Source organism: Tenrec ecaudatus, chromosome 9 (assembly GCF_050624435.1).
Source record: "Tenrec ecaudatus isolate mTenEca1 chromosome 9, mTenEca1.hap1, whole genome shotgun sequence".
NCBI lineage: Eukaryota > Metazoa > Chordata > Mammalia > Afrosoricida > Tenrecidae > Tenrec > Tenrec ecaudatus.
Window position 1 is genome coordinate 135,690,118 of NC_134538.1, and position 22,020 is coordinate 135,712,137.

At 44.1% G+C, this 22,020-nt stretch overlaps 1 protein-coding gene across 3 annotated transcripts in view; it reads left to right on the top strand.

Moving 5' to 3' along the window:
* The first annotated feature begins 265 nt into the window (after nt 1-265).
* The window catches only part of TES (testin LIM domain protein), a 59,004-nt gene continuing 37,249 nt past the window's right edge, over nt 266-22,020 (top strand). Inside the window, exon 1 of one of the 3 annotated variants that reach the window (XM_075558581.1) lies at nt 266-450. In XM_075558581.1, the coding sequence (XP_075414696.1) occupies nt 424-450 (27 nt within the window). In that variant the 5' untranslated portion in view covers nt 266-423. Of the gene's footprint in view, nt 451-911; nt 934-1,568; nt 1,590-22,020 lie in introns of those variants that run through there. The other 2 variants (XM_075558582.1, XM_075558580.1) reach the window with 2 other exon arrangements.

The window sequence follows — 22,020 nt, forward strand, 5'->3', positions numbered from 1 at the left end:
TGGCAGAAGGGAAAGGGCTCGCGTTCCTTCCCAGCTGGTGCCACGCCGAGCCCAGTGGTGCCGCTGACGCCCGGGGCATCTGCGGACTCCAGGGCCAGGGCGGCGCGGCCGGCGAGCTCCTCAGGCCCCGCCCCCGGCGGCCCCGCCCCTCACCTTGCGAGCGCCGCGGCCGGGCCCAAGGTGAGTGCGGCGGTCCGTGATTGGCGGCGGTCCGCGCCGCCCGGCTGCCATTGGCTGCCCCGGCCTCTTTGTTCCCGGGTCCCGCCGCCGGCTGGCTGCAGCGGGCCGGACGGCGGAAGTTGGACGGCTGCGGCCAGCGACTTGCGGCAGCGGCGCGGGAGTCCCTGCAGGCTCCCTCGGCCGCCGCGCGGGGCCCCAGCTTGAGGTCGTCCGGGTCGGAGCGCAGCCCACCAAGGCGCAGCCATGGACCTGGAACCCCGCGTGAAGAAGGTAGGGCAGCGCCGCGGCGGGCAGGACCGCCTCACCTGGAGGGGGCGCCGCCCCGCAGCGGCGGGCGTCGCAGCGCGAGTGGGGTCGCGGCCCCGCTGCCCACCCTGCCGGGAGCGGAGGCGCCGGCTGCCTCGCCGGCTCCCGGAACCCGGGGCGACGGCGAGGGGGGCGCTCGAGCGCGCCCGGGGCCGTCCGCTCCCGTCCGACCGCATCCCAACGGCCGGAGGCGCAGGAAAGTTTGCCGGAGACATTGCCCGGCGCCGCGCAGGGCGAGGGCGAGGTTGGGCGTGGGCGAGGGCGAGGGCGAGGCGCGACGCCACCGAGCGGCTTCCTGCCGCGGGTCACCCCGCTGGATTCAACCTGGTGGCTTCGCGGCCGGGTCTGGCTTTGACAGCCCAGGACTCCGCGCCGCCCGAGGCTGTCTCCCCGGGCTGGGCCGGGTCTCGCTGCCCGCGCCCCCCACGCTGGCCGAGAGCCGGAAAGGTGGTGATTTTCACTTTCGGGGTTTTTCTTCATTGGGCGCTCGCTCTCTCCGGAAGGCTGGCAGCCTGGCAGCCTGGCGGCAGCCCCGGAAGGGCGACGGTCGGCGCAGCGTTAGCGCCGGGAGGACTCTGCAGCGGGGCCGCCCGGGGCGTGGGCTCCACCTGCCGCGGACCCTGGACCTCCGGGGAAGTGAGTGGGTGGGGACCCGGCTGTGACTCACAACGAATGCTGATGTCACCTTCCAGTAGCGTTCTGTGGGAGAGGTCGCTCTCATTCGAGGTTGCAGCAGACACTGCGGGCCCTACATTTCAGCTGGGAGGCAGTGGGTGACGCCCGAAGGTTCAGTGCCAGGGCGCGTCGTTGGCTGTTCGAAGCCACCTAGAAGGCCCCTCGGAAGACAGGGCGGGCTGCCCGGAGTCTGGACGACTCTCTGGCGACCAACAATAACACGTTTAGGCTAGCTTCTCCTTAACAAATAAGGAAGGAAGCTTTGCAGAATGAATAAGGAGGGTAAACTCAGAAGAACACTTAGTTTTCTCATTAGTTGCCACCTCTGGGCTTCCAGTGTGGTTAGTCGTCTCTGCTGAAGACAAAGTTCCTGGACTGGAGCCTTCATGGGATTTCACGAGAAATACCCGGTTATCAGTGAAGGTTTTGTAAGTATTAGGTTAAGGAGCCCCGAGCAAGGAAAACTCGAGGAGGGAAAGCCGGTCATTCTGTGGCTAAAACTAGTCGAGGACCCAGAACCTAAGGAAGGGCGACGCCGGCAACTCTTAGGGGCACCGGGATTAGCTGCTGCAGTCTCATCTTTCTGCCTTGGTAGTCTTTTATTTGCTTTTAAGAAACCTGTACACTTTTTGCTGATCTTGCTTGGCACTGGAGAAAACATTTAGTTTGTCATTAATTAGCCTTTTGTTGTTGAGCTCGGCTCTGTTTGCTTTTCAAGTGGCTAAAGGATACTTCATTAAAAAACAAAAACCTCACTGCCATCAAATTGATTCCAACTGTAGCAAGGTAGACCTGCCCCTCTCTACCTTTCTGGGACTGTAATTCCCTAGGGAGAGTAGAAAGCCTCTTACTAGTGCCTAAAAGTAGTTGATAAAAGTTTGGAGGGGGTGGGTCATGTCCATGCATTGTAAGTGTTGATTTGAAATCTGCTTTTCAAAAGCCTCCACCCAAAAAATGATATTGAAAGTATTTGGGACAAGAACACAAATCTTGATGGGAAAACCCCCAGTTAAGAAATTAACATGTGCTTGCAAAGGTTTACCCAAACATTATTTTTAAGTAGTTTCCTTACAGCTTCAAAAAGTGGGTTAGTATAATAAATGCCCTTTGACCAAACAAACATCCTACTCCCAACCATTGAGTCAATTCTGACTCAGAGGGACTTTATACAGCCCAAACCGAACTCACTGCCATTGAGCCAGTTCTGATTCATACCGACCTATACCAGAGGGTCAAACTGACTGCCCCTGTGGGTTTTGGAAGCTGTAGTCTTTACAGGAGCAGAAAGCATCATTTTTCTCACAGAGGGCTGCTGGTAGGTTTGAACTGTTGACCTTGAGAATAATAGCCCACTAAGCCAGCAGGGCATTCCTTTTCTTCTTCATTCACTCTTTGCTTTAGAAGTGTACTTTCTCAACCAAGAGCGTTAGCCTTCTTTCTAATCTCTCCCGAAGCCCCCGTGAAAAAGGGTTGCATAAATTTAAAAGCTTTTCCAGATCATCCCTTGAACAAAGCAAATCCTTGTCTCCTTGCCTTATTATCTCAGGTGATTCTCAGGGCAGAGGCCTCAGCCTATAAATTGGAAACTAATAGAACCCACAGAGCTCCATTTTGACCCCCAAACCACACCCTCTGTATCCCCCTTATAGAACCTTTGACAGACTATTTTCTTTGATCGAACAGTAAATTTCTCAGTTTAGGCGAATTTGGAGATCCTAGCTATGGGAATCCATTTCACAGACCAACCCTCTTTTCAAAAAGAAACTTGTACTCCTTTTAAAAATTGTCTTCCAAAAAAAAAAAATGTCTTCCAGCACACCTAGAGAAGGAAGCATTACAAGATGATCTCTGATCTGTCAGCGGAGCCTTCTCACCCTGTTTTGAAACCTAGTTTTCTAGCCTGCCTTTTTTCTTCTGTTTTTTGACTCAAGTCCACAAGTAAAGGAATAGTTTTACTGAACTGTGAGAAAAGTCAGTGTGGAGGTTAGAACAAAGACACGCCATTTAAATGAAATTAAGTTGACTTCTGTTCTGGTGGCCTTTTTGTTTTTCCTTCCAAAACTCTTGAATTGTTTATTTTACCAGGAGTCTTTTCCAGGCAGATGAGAAGTGTAACTTCTTTTCCTTTCTGCTACCATTTTGTGCACAAAGAATGAAAGAGGTTTATCTTTGTTACGCAGTGACCTTGGTGGATGATGCTATTAAAGCATTCTTGGCTTGTAAAAGGAGAACTCGGTGAACATGGTGTCTGCACCAATTTTGATTAATCCCTGGGAAAGCCCATTATCCCCCAGACAAGGGATTTTCATAATTTAGATTTTGCTATTTTTTGGTTTGGTTTGAAGTAAGCAAAACTGTTGCTAGGAGTTGGGAGATAGTTTGATTATATACAGAGTCTTTGTTTTAACAATATTTTAGAGCAGACTTTGACTTTCATGTCCTTGCTCTGTCTCCTGAGGAATTCATCTAGACCTCTCATGCCTGCAGCCTCTCCACTCTAATTGACTTTGTGTAAGTGGAGCCCATGTATGCTTGGAAAAGCAGAAAAGAGTTACATTTTGTGGTGAACGGTGAGTTATGGCCCACAGCCAGCTGCTTTCCTCTTTCCATTTTGCCCTACTCTCTCCCCTGAGAACTTCTCTCTCTCTAAAAACATACCAGAGAATAAGAGAACTCCAGTAATTCCCCTTATACTGCCTGAAATTGCCGCAGGGTTTTTAATTTTGCACCTTATGCTTTTTATTCTTTTACCTCCATTCCAACCTCATTTTTTTTTGTTTTCTTTTTTTGATCCTTCCAAATATAATTGTCTTGGCATGTTTTTGCTAGGAGCCTTTTTTTTTCTTTTAAGAAATGAGATACATCTTAAAGATTACAGGTCAATAAAAATCTCCCTTCTCTGCTTCCAGAGCTTGTTTTAAAAGCTGGTTTCATTAGCCAAAAAGTAATTGGGAAACCAAGTGATTGCATTTGGAAAGAATCCTGAACCACAAAGTTTGTTTCCATGAGAAATGAGAGTGAGCCTTTCTCTTAGGTGGTCCCTGACTCAAGCTGAAAAGCCTAGGAGCTGGCGAACTGCATGCATAAATCTATCCTTAGATTCTCCACTTCAACCCATTCTTCTGTGGGAATCACTGACAAGGCTGGGGGAAAGGGCAGACAGGTACTGCCTGGTATTTGTCGTAGTACCAGTTACCCCTTCAGATCAAAGAGACCAATGTCAAGTAATCTGTAGCTCGGCTTTGTAGCCGTTTGCAACCCTGGTGTGCTTCGTGACTTGGATTGGATATGAAAACTCACTGTTGCTTAACATGCCCTGGATGTCAAGTAGGTTTTTGTGGGTTGTTGGTTTTCGTTTGTTTGCTATTTTGTCCCTTTAAGCAAGCCTAAGAAATAGAATTAGAGATTTATATTACCATTAGGTTAGTTCTAGGAGCCCTGGTGGCATAGGAGGTTCCGTGTTGGGCTGCCAACTGCAAGGCCAGCAGTTGAAAGTTCCTTCAAGACAGATAAATGTCCAAAAGGCACCTTACTCTGCTTATCAGTCCGCTGCCCACAGGTGCTCAGCTTGATTCATTTCATAGACCAGAAAATCCAACACTCTATGTCTCTGTGTTCCAGCCTCTGGTACCTCTGCTACCACTGCCTCTTGGACCCACTTCACTCCTGACACTTCTTTGGGTTGGTTCTCTGCTCATGCTTCTGAGCTGGCTCACTTTAGACCTAGAATATTGGAAAACTGACCAATCTGCTCCTATTAGATTCATAAGAGCTATTTGCATATCCCCACCCATTTTGGGGGGAAGAGTTACAGAGATTATGACTAGAAGAGCCATACCAAGTAATTTCATTTCATTGCACATTCCTACTAGTTTCATATATTTTAACTATACTTTGTCCACATGACTTGCATTCTCTTTCATTTCATTTTCACTTAAGTTGCTGGATGAAGACAAAGACTAAATAAGATAAAGTTAAATTGAAAACTCTGGGAGACTTTTACCAGCAGAGAAGTTAAATAAAGTCTGATACGACATGGAACCCTATATTCTTGGGTTCTCCCATTGTCTCAGCATTTGTAGGAGAAAGAGTGATGTTGCCTCCAAGCTGCTTAATGTGACTCTAAGTAAGAGTTAGCTTACTCATGGTGCTCTGCTTTGAGAATTTAGACACTGTGATATCTGATTCTGTAGGAAGAGACTCAGTTGGCCTGTTCTATCTGCTGGCCTCTACAGTTGATAACAGAGCAGGGTAACATTCTTCCTCCCAGAGGAAAAGTGTTCAACAACACCACCCACTGCTACCACCAGCATCTTGTATCTATCCCATAGGGCAGAGTAGAACTGCTCCTTAGAGTTCCTGAAGCTGTAGATCTTTATGAGAACCAAGAGCCTCATCTTTCTCCCAAGGAGCAACTGGTGAGTTTGAAGGATTGGCCCTGCAGTGAGCTGCTCAGCTCTTAAACCACTGCTCACCCTGCCTCCCAATGTCACCTTAGACGGCCAAGAATAGACTCTTATTTCTGAGAGAGAAAAAACATTTTTTTAAAAAAAATTCTTCATTCTTTGTGCAAGAAGATTTGCTGGGAACTGGTAGGAAACAAAAGTGATCAGCTCTTTTCTTCCTGTCCTCAGCCCTGGATGAGACCCAGTGTATGAGCGTGCAGATAGCCTCATGGGGCACCAGTGAGCTTGAGTAGTTGTTATGAGGCCCCTTAGTGTAAAGAGAATGAAAAATTGGGTTTTAAGACCTAACTTAAAATTTAATTCCCTGTTAAGTTGATTATAAGCCTTTAAGAAACCAAATTGCCATATGAATATCCAGTGCATGCATAGAAAGCATATGCTTTCTTCTGTTTCCATGAGCATTGATTGTGTATCCAAGCAAGACAAAAATCTTTGACAACTTTAACCTTTTCTCCATTTATCATGGTGTTACCTATTTGATTTCTGTGTATTCCATCTGGAGAAGCGCATGTGTTGCTGAAAAAAAGGTGTTTGTGTTGAAGTAGTCATAGGTCTTGCAAAATTCTATCATGTTATCTCCAACTCATTTCGCTTACCATCACCCAATTTCCAAGTACTGTCCTTCCTGTTAGTTTCCAACTTTTGCATTCTAACCCCTCCCCCCCCCCAAAAAAAAAAAAACCCTCACTGCTGTCAAGTCAATACTAACTGGGAGCCAGCCAAGAGGACAGGGTAGAACTGCCTGTGTGAGTTTCTAAGATGTAACTCATTCCAGGAGTAGAAAGTTCCATCTTTCTGTAGCAGACCTGCTGGTGGTTTCAAAACTCCCAGCATTGGAGATGACAGCGCACCGCCTAACCACTGAGTCTCCCATCTGCCAGTAATTATCAGTTCTTCTTGATGGCATGTTTGATCAATTTCAAACCAAAGATGTTGGTGGAATTCTTCAACTTCATCATTCGTTGTGGCAATAGAAATGTTATGTACCAGTAAATTCCATGAGGAACTAATTTTAGTTATTTTCTATTTATTTCCATTCTACAGTTAAGCCAACTTTATAACATTTGTGGGGCATCAAAGACAATCCATTTAATTACACTATCTGTAATGTGCTTCTTCAAAGGCTGCTCTGTAGCACTGGTAATATAAGCCTACATGTGATCTGTTGCATCCTTCCGAGTCTCATTACAGAACAAAAGATGAAAATTAATAGAGCTTTTATTGCTTTCAGAGGTTACTTCACCCAAAACAAGGTGTGACTCATTTACTCATTTAAAAAGTATGTGGGTGATTTTCTAGGTGCCAAGCATTGTTCTGAGCTCTGGGATAGATAGTTGGGGGTGGGTGCGGGTAGCAGGGACAAGGTTCCTTGTGTTGTAGAACTTCTAGAGAGATCTCTCTTCCATACAGTCCATTCTGACTCACAGCATCCATGGAGAACAGAGCAGGAATGGCCCTGTGGGTTTCCAAGACAACCTTTTCTGGGGGACAAAAGAGCAAAAAAGTACATGACAATGTAAATTGGGGACAGTGGGAGCAGCTGAAATTACACCCATCAGTGAGCTCTTCCAGGCAGCAGTGCACTCGATGTCTAACACAAAGAATGGGCAATTTTGGCGATCGTGAGACTGGCATGGGAGCCAGTCAGGCTGTCTGACCTCTGACTTCACTGGGTAAGAGAATGATCTCCACATTAGCCCAAGGCAAATTCTCTATCTCTGCCCTCTGCCCTCCAAAGTTCTTCACTGTTCTGACATCAACCATATTTCCCAGGACACTGCTTCTCTGCTGGCTTCTGTAATCCACTGCAATGCCCACAGAACTCAGACCATTCTCACGATTGTGGAGTAGATGAGGGAAGTTAACTCTGGTCTAGCTCCTTAGCCAGCAAATTGGCCCCTCTCAATGAAGTGCTTTGAGCCATCTGACTCACAAAGGAGCCCCTGCCTGGAAGCACTTGCTGTATACAGAGTCCTCTTCCCAGTGCTCTTAGTTCTGCTGCTGCTGCTCCTCTGGTGTCAGAGCTTTCTGTCCCTGAATTATAGATGTATAAAAGACATGCTCCACACCTGGCTTTTCTCTCTTGGTGACTGAGCTCACCACCACCACCATCACCCTCTTCCTGCTTCTGAAAATGCTCATTTTATATCCATCCAGTAGTATGGCAAAATGGACCAATCTCCTCTTTAGATTTCGAAGGTTTCCTGATCACAATAAATCTTGTTAACAGTCACAACTGAATCATATAGTCCTCTTAGCATCTTGCCCACCTTCTTTTACCCATAGTCATCAGTGAGTGGGGAACTGCAGCCAGTCTGTGTGGTTCCACCCTGTCCGTTGGGGGCATCACAGACTCTGGCTACACGAGCTGCATCAAGTATACTGCTGTGCCCTGCTGGTGCTTTCTGGTTTTGCAGGCTTTGTAATTAGAGATTCTCATTTCACTTTTCTTAAGCAATGGTAAATGGAATGGAAATGGAAAAACAACTTTTAGGTATTAGAATATGAAAAGCTCATAAATAAAGGTTACTAATTGCAACTTCACACACGGAAAACACACCAACTAAATCTTCCTACTTACAAAGACCATCTAAAAGAGTCTCCCTTGGGCTGTTTCCTGTTTGCAGGTATTGCTGGTTTCTATTTGTTAACTACTGCCATGGTAATTAAACTACTGATAATATAGTGGTTATACATCAGTCCTCTTAACCACCGGCCATTCTGCTGAAGAATGAGAAGGCTTTCTACGCTTGTAAAATTCCATCATTGGATAAGCTATTGACGTTATTAATTCAATTGTCTTATAACCTAGGGGGATGAGTGACAATATTTCTCATTTTTCTTTAGTGTTTTTTGGTTTTCTGCCTTTTGTTTGTTTTCATTTTTACTGGTTTTTGCTTTTTGTATATGACCACCAAAGTAGATCAGTGTTTACTTTGATAACTGTAGATTCTAGATAAGCAGATAGATTCTAGATTCCCACTTACCATATGTACACGTGTATATGCTGAGTTTTTCAGCACATTTTTAAAAATTAGGTGCCTTGGCTGATATTTGGGTCAGCTTATACTGGAGTATATATGGTGAGTCTAGCCCCATTCAAGAACAGTTAGTTTTTATAACATGGCCTGGCTCGATATTCAAATTCATGAAATGAACCCTGAAGATAAGGATGCTATCGCACAGTGTGGTGAAGAAAGCAGATAGTACCCAGCTATCGATCTGAATAATGTCTGGGGTCTTAAAGGCTTGTATTCAAACAAGCAGCCATTGATGATCCAAAGTTTGTGTGATCCAAAGACAATGATAGCAAAATTCAAACATTACAAAGGGAAAAGTATCAGAGCCTAAGTTGTGAACACTCAATTTGTAAAAGGCTATGGAAGCAGTGGGAGCTCAAAATCCATCTACAAAATACCTAGTTGGATTACACCTCTGGCAGATCCCCTCTAGCTACTGGTAAGGGACGTGAACAGCTTTACTATCAGACAGAGATGATTGTAAACATGATTATGGTGGATTGAACCATGGTATACAAGGGGGTAACATCTCCCTTCTACCCCCAACTCCCCCCCCCAAAAAAAAGGGGAAAAAGATCCACTGGGAGCATCTTTTATAATACGCATTTTTCCCTCTAGGGGAGCATCCAGCATCTCACTCTGAGTTAGTGCACCCAGTGGCATCACCTGGGAAGGTTCTCTCTGGTCACAGTGAATCTTCATACAAGGAGTTTCACTTGAACGTTGCTTTTTGTGACAGCCAAATTAAGAGAACAGCAAGCGGTTGTGAAATTTTGCTTCATGCTCAGGAAAAATGCTGCAGAAACTGTTGTGATATTGAACACAGCTTACAAGAAGAGCACTATGGGAAAAATTCAAGTGTACTCGTGGTTTTCTCATTTCAAAAAAGGTGAACTGTTGACTGATGGCAAATCTCGTCTGGACGTCCATCAACTTCCTGAATGGACAAAAAGGTTGACTAGTATTGCATTTCAAGGTCATTCCACCAGGTCAGACTGTTAGTTGAGCTTCCTATTCAGAGTTTCTGAAAAGATAGCATTACAGTGTGTGACAAAAAAGGCCTGATTTGTGGCAGTCGGGGACTGCTTTTGCCACCTTGACAGTGCACCTGCTCACACGGCCAGCTCAGTGTGCCATTTTGGGGTGATAAGCAGCATGCTTCACTTGCCCCACACACCATACTCACCTGACCTCACTGTGAAACTTCTTTTTGTTTCTGTGAATGCAGAGGGACATTGAAAGGACAGCAATTTGATGACATAGAAGAGGTGACAAAAAAAAGGGAGGTGCTGTCAGCCATACAAACAAATGAGTTTGAAAAATGTTTCCAAGAATGGAATCACAGATTTGACAAATCTATTAAGTGTAATGGAGAGTACTTTGAAGGTGAAAAGGTTGTTTTGTAAAAAAATCTAAATGCATCACTTTGGGAAGAAAAATATGTTTGGTTTTTTTTTGTTTTGTTTAGGCTATTCCCTTTGTATATTTCCCCCACAATTTAAAAAATACATGAATAACAAGTGTACAAGAAGAAGAAAATGTTCTAGAATTGATTGTACAACCCTTCTTGATATGATTGAATCATTGAATTATGTAAAATATGAATGAAGTGGCAATGAAACTGTTACAAAATTAAAGAAAAGTTGTAGTCTCAGAAACACACGGGCAGTTTCTCTCCGGTTCTCATAGAATCCCTACGAGTCACTATCAACTTGATGGCAGTGGGTTTGGGGTGGTCATGGTAATTGAAACTAAAGGTGTAAAAGTATCTGTTTATTAGATCATTATTAGGTAATACATATGGGGTATTATTTTGTCTTTTAAAAAGTAATGATGCTCCTGGGAAAAGTATAAAATGTGAATTATGAAGTCCACGTTTTTGGAGAAGAAAATAGAAGAGCAAAGGCCTAACCACTTTTTCAAACAGATTTCTAAGCCTTGTGACACATTTTCAAGATATTAAAGAAACAGGTAATAATGGCAAAATTCTCCCTGGTTCTTTGAGTAGATGTCCAGGCATCAAAATGCATCTCACGCACTATTATTACAAGATTAGATTTCAGAGGTTTCACTCTTGCAACTAGCCCACTATGATCTTTGACTTTCTACAGAAGAGTTTCAATTAAATTTAGGGTCATCTCGCTTATTTTAACTTACCCTCTCAGCCCAACCCTAGGAGCCCGGGGTGGTGCACTCCCTGAATAACTAACGGGTAATGAGAGAGAGAGAGGGAGAGGGAGAGGGAGAGGGAGAGGGAAGAGAAAGAAGAGAAGAGAAGAGAAGAGAGAAAAAACCCAGAATTTTCTAAAGTAGCTTCATGCTGTGGTCCTAAAATGACTCATTTCCTTTCTCCCTTCTCAACTAACCTGTATCATACACATGTATTTCCCATGACTGAAAGAGACAGAAAGCTTTATAAAAGAACAGCAAGTAGCAGAGGAATGACCCACAGAAGCCCACTAGGTACACTTTGGAGTAGTGCTGTGGAAGCATTTCATGTTTCTGTCTCACTGAGTCAAACCTCTTGCCCTTGGCAGATTCAGACTCAAAGTGACCCTATAAGACAGAGTAACATTACTACAACGTTGTATGGCCACAAATGAATGGTCCTTTCTTCTTCCCCCTTGTAAAGGGAGTGACCCAGCTGGGGTGAAGTCCTGTGAGCTGGTTTTTAAGATGCATAGATAAGGGATGGGAGGTGGGGCGATGTCTGGTTCGTGGAAACCAGGCAGGCTCTCTACCTCTTTGAGAGACTGGATTAGAACTGTACGTGACTTAAGAGCAAGAAGCTCGTCTGCATCTTGGAGCGTGCTTATCCTTATCGTAGTAAACTCCTACAATATCTGTTTTTTTGTGTGCGCGTCTAACTTCACTCAGCATAATGGTTTCCAGGTCCTTCCATTGTCTTGAGGGGCTTCATGCTTGTAACTGTTTTAGTAATTCACTGTGTGTAGTGTCCTTCTCCATTCTTCTGTTGGGCATGTGGGCTGTTTCCAGCTTCTTGCTGTTGTGCGCTGTGTTGGAGTAAACATCGAGCGCATACATCTGTTCATGTTCTGTCTGTCTGTTCTTTGAGTTATCTTCCCCAAAGCAAGACTGTTGAATTGTACGTGATTTTTGTAGGTAGTGTTGCACTGCTTTCCATAGTGCTTGTATGTGTTTACAAATCCACCAGCCATGCAGATGACACGCCACTGTTCAATGCTCGCCCATATCCAGAGATCGTTGAAGATATGCGTGCTGCAGCAAAATGTGAAGAAAGCAGATGATGCCTGGTTATCAGAAAGAATAGCACCTGGGGTCTTAAAGTCTCGTCTTCAAACAAGCAGTCACCTAAGTGCAGCATCAGCTAAGTCCACATGGAAGAAGCCTGTGTGATCCAAAAATGAAAAATAACAAAATCCCAATCCGAAGGAACGGTATCAGTTTACATTGGGAACACCCATTTGCAGAAAGGCTGTGGGTGGCAGTGGAAACCCAGAATCCACTTGAAGAGGCCCTCCTGGTTCAGCCTCTGTTGAACACCCCCTAACCATGGTCGAGGAATGTGGACAGCCTTGCTAGCAGACGGTATTGCACATTCAGTTACGGCAGATGTAATTAGGCACCTGATCATTGAACTCAATGTAGACGCGTTTTCAATTTGTTTAGCTTTTAATACGTCCTGCTTCTTTATCAATTGAGGGTTTTTTGTAGCTTTATTTTGTAACTGTTGTCAGTCTTTTTTTGGGTATGTTTTCCAGTTTATGCAATCCAGGATAGTTATAACTATGGAGACAGAAGCTGGATTAGTGGCTTATTAGAGATATAGGAGGGTGGTGGTGGATGGGGAATGAGTTAATAATGAGTACAAGAAGAAAGAAAATGTTTTAGAACTGATTGTAGAAATAATTTTTTAAAGTCATTTTATTGGGGCACATGCAACTCTTATCACAATCCATACGTATGTCTATTGAGTAAAGCACCCTTATACATTCATTGCCAGAAATGACTTTTTAATATTTTTGAACAATGGAAGTGTATGCTATGTGAATCAGATGTCCATAGAACTATTTTAAAAGAGAAAAGAGAGAGTAGAGCTGCCTCATAGGGTTTCCGATGCTGTTGTGATTGCAGAAGCAGACTGCACGTTTCTGTCCCTTTAGGACTGGAGGGCGCCCACACTGACCTTTGCTTAGCAGCTATGCTTAACCACTGTGCCACCAGACCTGCTTCCACCCTAAGCGGGCTGCTGGGAACCGCAGTTGATTCAGCCGCACTGCTTGTACCTCCTCGTTTAGAATTGGAAACATTTGTGACCCTTTGGAGGGCAGCTAAGAATGGGGTGGGCAGCCTGTTCCACTTTTAACAAGTCTCTGAGAGTCAGTGAGAATTCCTTTCCCCCCAGCTATCATTGACCCATCCCTCAAAACAAAACAAGTCCACTACCTCGTAGTCCCTTCTAAAGGACAGCATGGAACTAACTGCTCGTAATATTTCCAAAGCTGTGTAGGAGGCTGACAGCTTGGCGGAAGCAGCCTGCCTCGCCTTTCTCCCACTGAGTGGCTAGGAGCTAGAAACCACCCTTCTTTCGGGAGCAGCCCAGAACTTAACCCTTGCACCCCCAGGGTGCCATCAGCCCATGGGCATTACTGAGAGCTCGTCTCAAAAGCAGCATGGCTACTACCGTATAAATGTGTTTAATCTCTAAAATGGTGAAGTGACCTCAGGTTCTGAATGACTCAGCTTGTGTTTATTACAGTGGCTTTCCAACCACGGGGAAAACTGCAGGGGAAACCTAGTGGGAAGGAGGGCTGAAAGCCCAGTATAAATGCTTCATGCTGAGTCCACCGGTGAGTCTGTAGCCGCAGCAGACTTTGCTTCACTGTGTTTGAGGATAAAGTGATCTCACATTTCTCTACTAAGTGGCCGTGCCGACTTTGGGTGGATGTTTGTTCTCGTGTGTCTTGACGCCGTGATAAAGTGAGCCTCTAAGAAAAGCGAAAGGATCTGGTTGACCTCTTTGGGGTATTGATTTACAAGGAAAATGATTGGGGGCTAAACAATGAAAAGGAGGTTGTCCTTTATCTTCATACAAAGTATGAGAAGTGCAGTTTAAGAGTACGGAGTAGAAACTGCGTGTCTACTCTAACCTGTTGCATTTGTACCCTGGGCGGCACAGCGCTCTGCTGAAGGATCAGAAGTTGAAACTCACACTCTCCTCCACGAGAGAAGGAAGTGGCATTCTGTTTTCGTAAAGATCTACAGCCTTAGAAATCCTCTGGGCCGTTTCTTCCAGGGTCTCTGTGAGTCAGATTGACTCAAAGCAGTGTGTGTTTGATTTTGCTTCTTCAGTTGAACTTGTCAGGACCCTTGATGGCATGCTGGTAAAGCCCAGCTGGTGACTAAAAAGCTGTCCTCTGAACCCACAGTGACTCCATGGAGGGCCTATTCCTGTACAGACCAGCCAAGAAAATTCTGTGTGGAGATTATTATACTCTGTCCTGAGGGTCCCTGTGAGTCAGATTCAACTCAGCAGCAACCACCACTACACTGAGCTTATGCCCTGTAAACCACTGTCATGTTAGCATTGGTGGGTTGAAAGTGGGGAGGGGGAGAACGTGGAAGTGAAGGAAAGCAAAAGAGAAGAAACTAGTAGAAAAGAGAGATGTAAATTAACTACAAGGCTGAATAGATCTGGTATTTCTGAAAATACCCATAATAAGGAACCATTTTTCCTTTCTTTAAATTTTTTTAACACTTAACATGGGTGTTATATTTAAAACCGAAAACAACACCAAAAATGAATGATTTTTAAGTAAAAGACAAATAGAAGGCCAACTAAAAAGTACTAAATTCCTTCATTCAATTACTTGGTCAAACTAGTGAAGGAGAGCGCTCCTTGGCTGCTTCTCCCTAGGTAACTGTTTCCTTTGAGCTGGTAGCCCGTGGTGTGTGGATCATTGCTCTCAGATCGGATCCACACTGCAATGAGTGGAGGCCCAACAACTCCGTACGGAGGCTCAGAAGCACAAGCAATTAACTGTAATTGGGAGGGCTTGGGATACCTAACAGATGAAGCAACCTTGGAACACTAACTCCTGCAGGAGAAATTAGGTTTCCTTGGTTGAAGGAGGTACTCCTGGAGGAATAAATAGCCTGAACTAAAGGTCCGTAGCTGTGAGAGCCAGCACCCCTGTGGTATTCACACGATTAATGTTTCCACCTTTGATGCTTCGAAAATGAGGCAAACACACATGGCCTATTTGTTATTTTCTCAAACTGTAAGTTTGAATGGAAGCATTTCACTGAGCAGCTTAGACTCTCTACCCCCTGTGCTCACTTTGGTTCTAATTGAATGCGTAAGTTTTGCCTCTGGAGGTAGGGGAGGAAATTTCACTGGGAGTTTAGCTGATCCGATTGGGCTTGGTTATGTAAAGCTGTAGGTTCTGGCCACGTTTGCTCTCTTTACCGCTTTTGGGATCAGCGAGCATCTGAAACAAAAGGTTGAAGTAGTGGATAAATAAATGCCCACCTGCAGGAACACATTGATAGAGACTGCTCATGCCAAATGCCAAAGCAGTCACGTCTGAGCCTGATGCCAAGGGAGGACGCAGCCCAGGGAAGGCACTGTGAGGCCATAATGCACAAGGGGATGCATAATAAATACAGGGGGATGAAGACGTGGGGCATGACTCAGCCTCCTATCATATGTGCTCCAGGGGGGTTTCTGGATCGGGGTATATAAGGATGCCTATTGAAGATCTCTAGTGCATCAAGAGTCTATTCTGAGATGAGATTCTGTACAGTGGGTCTCACACACTGGTATCTTGAAGCAGGGTAGTGCTAGGTGCTTCTAAAAACCTTCATGGAAAATCAACCTTGTAATATCCCTTACCTGATTTTGTTGTTGTTGTTATTAATGCTGTTGTTAGCTGTTAGTAAGTTGATTTTGACTTGTCCAGTGGAACAAAATGTCCAGTCCTGCAACAGCCTCAGAATTGCCATCATGGTCAGATCCATCATTGCAGCTGGTGTGCCAGCCCATCTCACCGAGCATCTCTTGAGAGCTCACCCTGAATATACTAAGGCACCCCTGTAATGATGATGGCACCCTCCTGAGGATGTGTCCAAAGCAATTGAGTCAGGCAGTGATGGGATCCGGAAGGTTTACATTGGCTGATGTTAGGGAAGAGATCACCAGGCCTTGCTTCCTAATCTCTCATAATCTGTAGCCTGTGCTGAAACGTATCCACAATGGGTACTGGGATTTTGAAATGCTAGTGGAATAGGTTCCGGTATCAAAGCAACACACAAGCCACCACAGTGTGGCAGACAGGTTAATTAGATTTTTAGAGGGTGGGTTTTCCAATCTAGTCACTCTTCTGTGAGAAAAAGACCTCTCCAAATCCCAGCCAGGTCTTGGAACTTCAACATCACATAAATTAATAAGGATATCATTCTTTAGGAAATGGTAAATCATTAGAGATTTTTAATGAGGAAAATAAGTTGTAACCTTCTAGATAGTGGAAAGAAGTAAAAAGGAAATATATTCTGCAAATATTAAAGCAATGAAATAGGTTAGGCTCTGGTAGGAGAATATATAGTACTCCTAGAGAAATATGTGGAAATTAAAGGCAAGAGAAGCACTGATGCGGGTTACTTAGTAGCCACATTTTTTCTAAAATGTTACAAGTAAAACAATAAACCTGTCACTTGATACTTTTCTCCTGGACCAGTGGAAACCCAGCCAGTGTGGCTAGATTGGCCCTCATGTGTGTGGCTCACACTCTGGACGCTTAGAGGAAGCAGTGCAGGCTTTGGTGTCTCAGGACGTAGGTTTGAATCCCAGTTTTGACAAGTGCCCAGGAATTTGAAGAAATTGCTTTGCTTCCTAAGCTTCAGAAGGGAACTAATCGGCGAAACTCGGAAATCCCACCCTCTTGGTTCATTGTGAAGACTTCTAAAAAAGGAGCCTTGGTAACTCAGTGTTGGCTTCTAGCAGAGAGTTTGGCAGTGTCAGCTCACCAGAAGCTGAGTGGGAAAAAGATGTAGCAGTTGTCTACTGTAAAAGAGTATAGTCCTGGTGGGACCCCTCCCAGGTAGCTTCACTCTTTCTTGTAGGTTTGGGATGAGCCAGAATGGACTGGCCAGCAATGGGTGAGGATTAATTAAGGTGATTCACATTAGCACTAGATCAGTGCCTGATGAATATCTAGCAAGTGTTGAATCAACGTTAATCATTAATATCTCTGATCAGAAGATAGATTTTGGTTCCAATAGTAAGTGTTTGGAAAACTAGCATGGAGGCTGAGTACCAGTTTCAGGATCCTGGGAGTGAGTGTACCCTAGCACACTGTGTAACCCTAATTCATTTTTAAAAGAGGAGGAGACAGTGTAAATGACTGTAAGAAAAATAATAGTTATAAGGCACCTGCCGATGGGATCTTGCAGCTACCCCATCCTTTCCCATTTCTAAGACCCCAACTGTGCTATGAGACTATATGTTTCAATTCTAAAAGTCTCTGAATGCCAATCCTGGGCAAAAATTGAAAATAAGATCAGCTTTTTGCACCCTTTTCCCATTTTCTGTGCCTTTGCACCCTTGAACTCTACTCTGATTCTTTTGGCTTCTCCTGCCCACCTGGTCAGCCTCCAACAAGGAAGGGCTCTGCCAACCAGTGCCACAGCCTGACCTGTGAGCCCACATCGACACACTCTTTTCTTATCTTCCCGTACATGCTCCAGTTAAAGCCGCTAGGGAATTGGTGGTAATATGTCACTGAATTAAAAAACACTCTCCGCACCCTCATCCATTGGTTATAATGGATTACTGCTAAAGACATAATACTCTAGCCCGAAGTGCTGACGATTTTTAGTTACCATGTTGTCATAAAAGTCTTACAAGTTATCTCTGTTTTAGGGATCCACTCTAGAGGTGGCTCTGGAAGAAATGACACAAGACCAAATTAAGAACATGTGGCAAGATGTTGATTCTCATAAGAGACTACTACAAACACCTTTTGGAATTGGGTTTTAAAAATCCCTTTTATAGCTAATAAGTAGGAGACTCTGAGGACTGTGTAATCACATGCCATTGCAGAGTTCTTCATCAGAGCCAGGGCTCGACAGAGCCTCAGTAAGCAGGAATGTACACCGTGCTTACAGCTGTTCCCTGTGGCACCTTTATAGCCTGCATTGCCTTCCTCAAAGGAACAGCAGATTCGGGAGGGAGGGGGGCCCCTTTAGAACAGAGCCCATGGAAGAGGTGTTTTATGGGTGAACATTTCGAGCATTTCAAACATTTATGCAACAGTACAAACACTACTTGGTGTAATAGCCTATTTGAAACATGTTTAGAAATAACCAGCATAAAACAAACAGAATACATTTTAAAACTCTTTTCCTTACCCAAAACACATATGGATCCATCCCCAAAGAAACTTTTGTTACCTCTAATAATATTGTGAAGATACTTTTTGTTTCTACTTAAAAACTGCTGACTGTGACCCCTTGGGGTTCCTTGTCCCTCAGATATAAATATTGGTCTGAGTGGCTCAAAAAGAAGGAAAAGTAAAACTGAAGTGGACTTGGAGTCTGTAGTAACTTACAAGTCCATTTCAAACATAGGGGGGAAAAGAACTGTCTGAATGTCATCTAATTGTAATAGAATGAAGTTTATGTCAAATGTATCCATTTTATTTTATTTTGTGTTTATTTTATTATAGAGAAGGACTATGGCATACTAACAATTGTGGGATATTTCTCTTACATATATTTCTGGGAATTTCCTGCTAAGGACACTTGATGGATTAGTAATTTGATTTCTGACTTTGTCCGTTGACATGAGTATATGGGTGTGTACACAAGTGTGTGCATGTGCACAATATGATTTTCAGGTTTATCTTCTGACAGACTATTACTTGACCCTTACCGAGGGGAAAAGAGTGATTATAAAGTAGGAGAAGTTCTGTTTTAAGTTTGTCTGTTTGAGGAAAGAGGCATCTAAGTATTTGAGATGGAATCATTGTGAATAGTTAGGGTGGTGAAAAAATGCCCCTGTGCCTCTTCCCTTTGTAAAAAGTTTCATCTCAAACCATGGAGCCCTTGAATTTTTAAAAATCATTTTATTGGGGGCTCATACTTGAATCTTACATCAAGACAGAAAGATAGTGTTGACTTAAGAATTTGAGCACAAGAGTGAAATTGTTAATGAAGATGACAAGATTTGGAGCATAATAAGCCTTTTCTGACAAGTAGCTTGGGGCACTGCCTTGGTGGTAAAGGCTGTCCAACCCCCATTCTTCAGCTCATACAGCTCATACTTAAGTGAGAATTGGGATATTTCTGTTGTTGTTTGAACAAGAAAAGAATCTAGCAGTTTCATTAGAAGTGATTCATAATAGCACTTAATCACAATAAATTCTTTCACTGCTGTCTCAACTAAGAAAGTTGGCAAACTGCATAAAAGCTGAAGGTGCCTATGAATTTATATTTGAATCTTCTTTTCTGTATAACCTTCCCTTTTTTGGTAGTGCAGATCTTGCTAGGCAGACCTCGCAGGTTATACAAGGTTTCTCCACCACTTTTCTGTCAGTTTGTTGTTCTGTGGTGGCTTGTGTGATGCTGGACGCTATCTCAGTGGTAATTCAAATGCCAGCAGGGTACCCAAAAGACCAGTCAACATTCCACCATTGCTGGAGGTTGCCTATAAACAAGAACCAATGGGGGTGAAAGGAGAAGTTCAAACAGCACTGAAGGCATTGGCCAAAAACAAGGTTCCCGGAATTGGAATACCTAATGATATGTTTCAGAAAGCTTAAGAAGCACTGGAAGCACTCACTCATCTCTGCCAGGAAATTTGGAAGACAGCTCCATGACCAATTGACTGAAAGAGATCCATATTTATCCCCATTCTAAATGAAGGCGACCCGACAGAATGCTTAAACTATAGAATGATATCATTGATATTGCACACAAGTAAGATTTTGCTTAAGATCATCCGACAACCGCTGCAGCAGCACATTGACAAGGAGCTGCCAGAAGTTCAGGCAGATTCAGAAGAGGATGCGGAAGAACCAGTATCATTGTGGATACCAGATGGATTTGGGCTGAAAGCAGAGAATACAAGAAAGATGTCTACTTGTATTTCATTGACTATGTAAAGTTATTCGACTGTATGGACCATAGTAAGCTGGATAACCTTTCGAAGAATGGGAATTACAGAACACTCCATTGTGCTTATTTGGAACTCGTACTTGGATCAAGAAGCAGCTGTGCAAACAGAACAAGGAACTGCATAGTTTAAAATCAGGAAAGGGGTATATCAAGGTTGTATCCTCTCCCCATACTGCTTCCATCTATATGCTGAGCAAATCATCAGAGAAACTGACTTATATGAAGAAGAGGATGGCGTCAGGATTGGAGGAAGGCTTCTTAACAACCTGTGCATGCAGGTGACACAGCTGTGCTTGCTGAAAGTGAGGACAACTTGAAGCACTGCTGATGAAGGTCATGTAGCCTGCAAGATGGCTTAGAACTCTATGGGAGGAAGGCCAAAATGCTCACAACTGCACCAACAGGTAACATCATAAGTGGAGAAAATGGAATCAAATGGAGAAAAGGTTGAAATTGCCAAGGATTTTGTCTTGCTTGGATCCACAATCAATTCTCATGGAAGCAGCAATTAGGAGATCAAAAGATGTCTTGCATTAGGCCAGTTCTCAATCTTCCTGATGCCACAACCCTTTTCCTCGTGTTGTGGTGACTCCCCTCCCAACCATAAACTTATTTTCGTTCCTACTTCATAACTGTAATTTTGCTACCATTATTAATCGGATGACCCCTGTGAAAGGGTTGTTAGACCCCAAAAGGGGTCACAGCCCACAGGTTGAGAACCGCTGCTTTAGGCAAATCTGCTGCACAAGACCTCTTTATAGTATAGAAAAAGCAAGGATGTCACTTTGAGGACTAAGGTGTGCCTGACCCAAGCCATGGTATTCTCCATTGCTACCTATGCACCTGAAAGTTGGACATTGACTAACGAAGACCGTAGAAGAATGGATGCATGTGAATTGTGCTGGGGAGAATATTGAAAGTACTGTGGACTGCTAAGAGGATGGATTGATCTGTAATGGAAGAAGTAAGGCCAGAGTGCTCCTTAGAGGCAAGAACAGTAAGACTGTGTCTTCCATACTTTGGACATATTATCAGGCAAGACCAGTCCCTGGAGGACAACATGTTTGGTAAAATAGAAGGCCAGTGAAAAAGAGGAAAACCCTCAAAGAGACGGATTGACACAGTGGCTGCATCGATGGGCTCAGGCATAGGAACAGTTGTGAGGCTGGCGCAGGACCATGAAGTGGTTGTTTCTGTTGTACGTAGATACATAGGGTCACTATAGGTCAGAAGCGACTTGATGGCACCTAACAACAAGTTTTCTCAGAGAGGTAGCTCTCTGCTTACAGGAGCTGTGCATTTGTGACTGTAGTTCCTTATGTTTCAAATATTCAGCTGAGCAAAATCCAAAATGTTGCTAAACGCTTCTTAAAGAGTGTGTGTGTGTGTGTGTGTGTGTGTGTGTGTGTGTGTGTGTGTGTGTGAACCAAAGAGAGAGAGAGAGATACCTGTGGATATTCAGAGAGAGAGAATATGGGCTATTTCATATAATCTACTTTGGGCAGTTTCATTCCAAGATGATTAAAGGAGTCTTAGTAACACTTGCTTATTTAGAAACCACATATAATTCTTTGCTCCAGAGGGAAATCTGGTTATGAAAACAGCATGAATCAGATGATCTCACCCTGAATATTGCAGTAATATCTTCCAGACCCAAATTGTCTCCATCGACTCGGACTATGTTTGAAAGACCAGATGTATTTGAAATACCCCACCCTCTTTTTCTCTCGTTGCAACTCTCCTGCAATGCCCTTTCTTGGGTCAAAAGAATCACCTGAAATGCTGCCAGCCTATCTGATGCTCTGAACTCATGAATATGGAGAAATTGACTCCATCTGCATTCCTCACCCGAGAGGACATAGATTCAGGGATCATGGGAGTATATATTCACCTTCAGAAGCCAAGGTGGCGTAGTGGTTACACATGGGACTGCAATTACCAGGTCAGTTCGAAGCTGGGCTTTCTACTCTTACACTTACAGTCTCGGAAACCCACAGCGGCAGTTCTACCCTGTCCTATAGGGTTCGCTATGAGTTGACATCCACTCGATGGCAGTGAGTTTGGTTTTGTGGGGGAGCCTATAAGTGTAGATATTTTAATTTTTTTAAGATCATTTTATCAGGGACTCATACACCTCCCATCACAATCCATACTTACATCATTTGTGTAAAGCACATTTGTATATTTGTTGCCCTCATCATTCTCAAAACATTTGT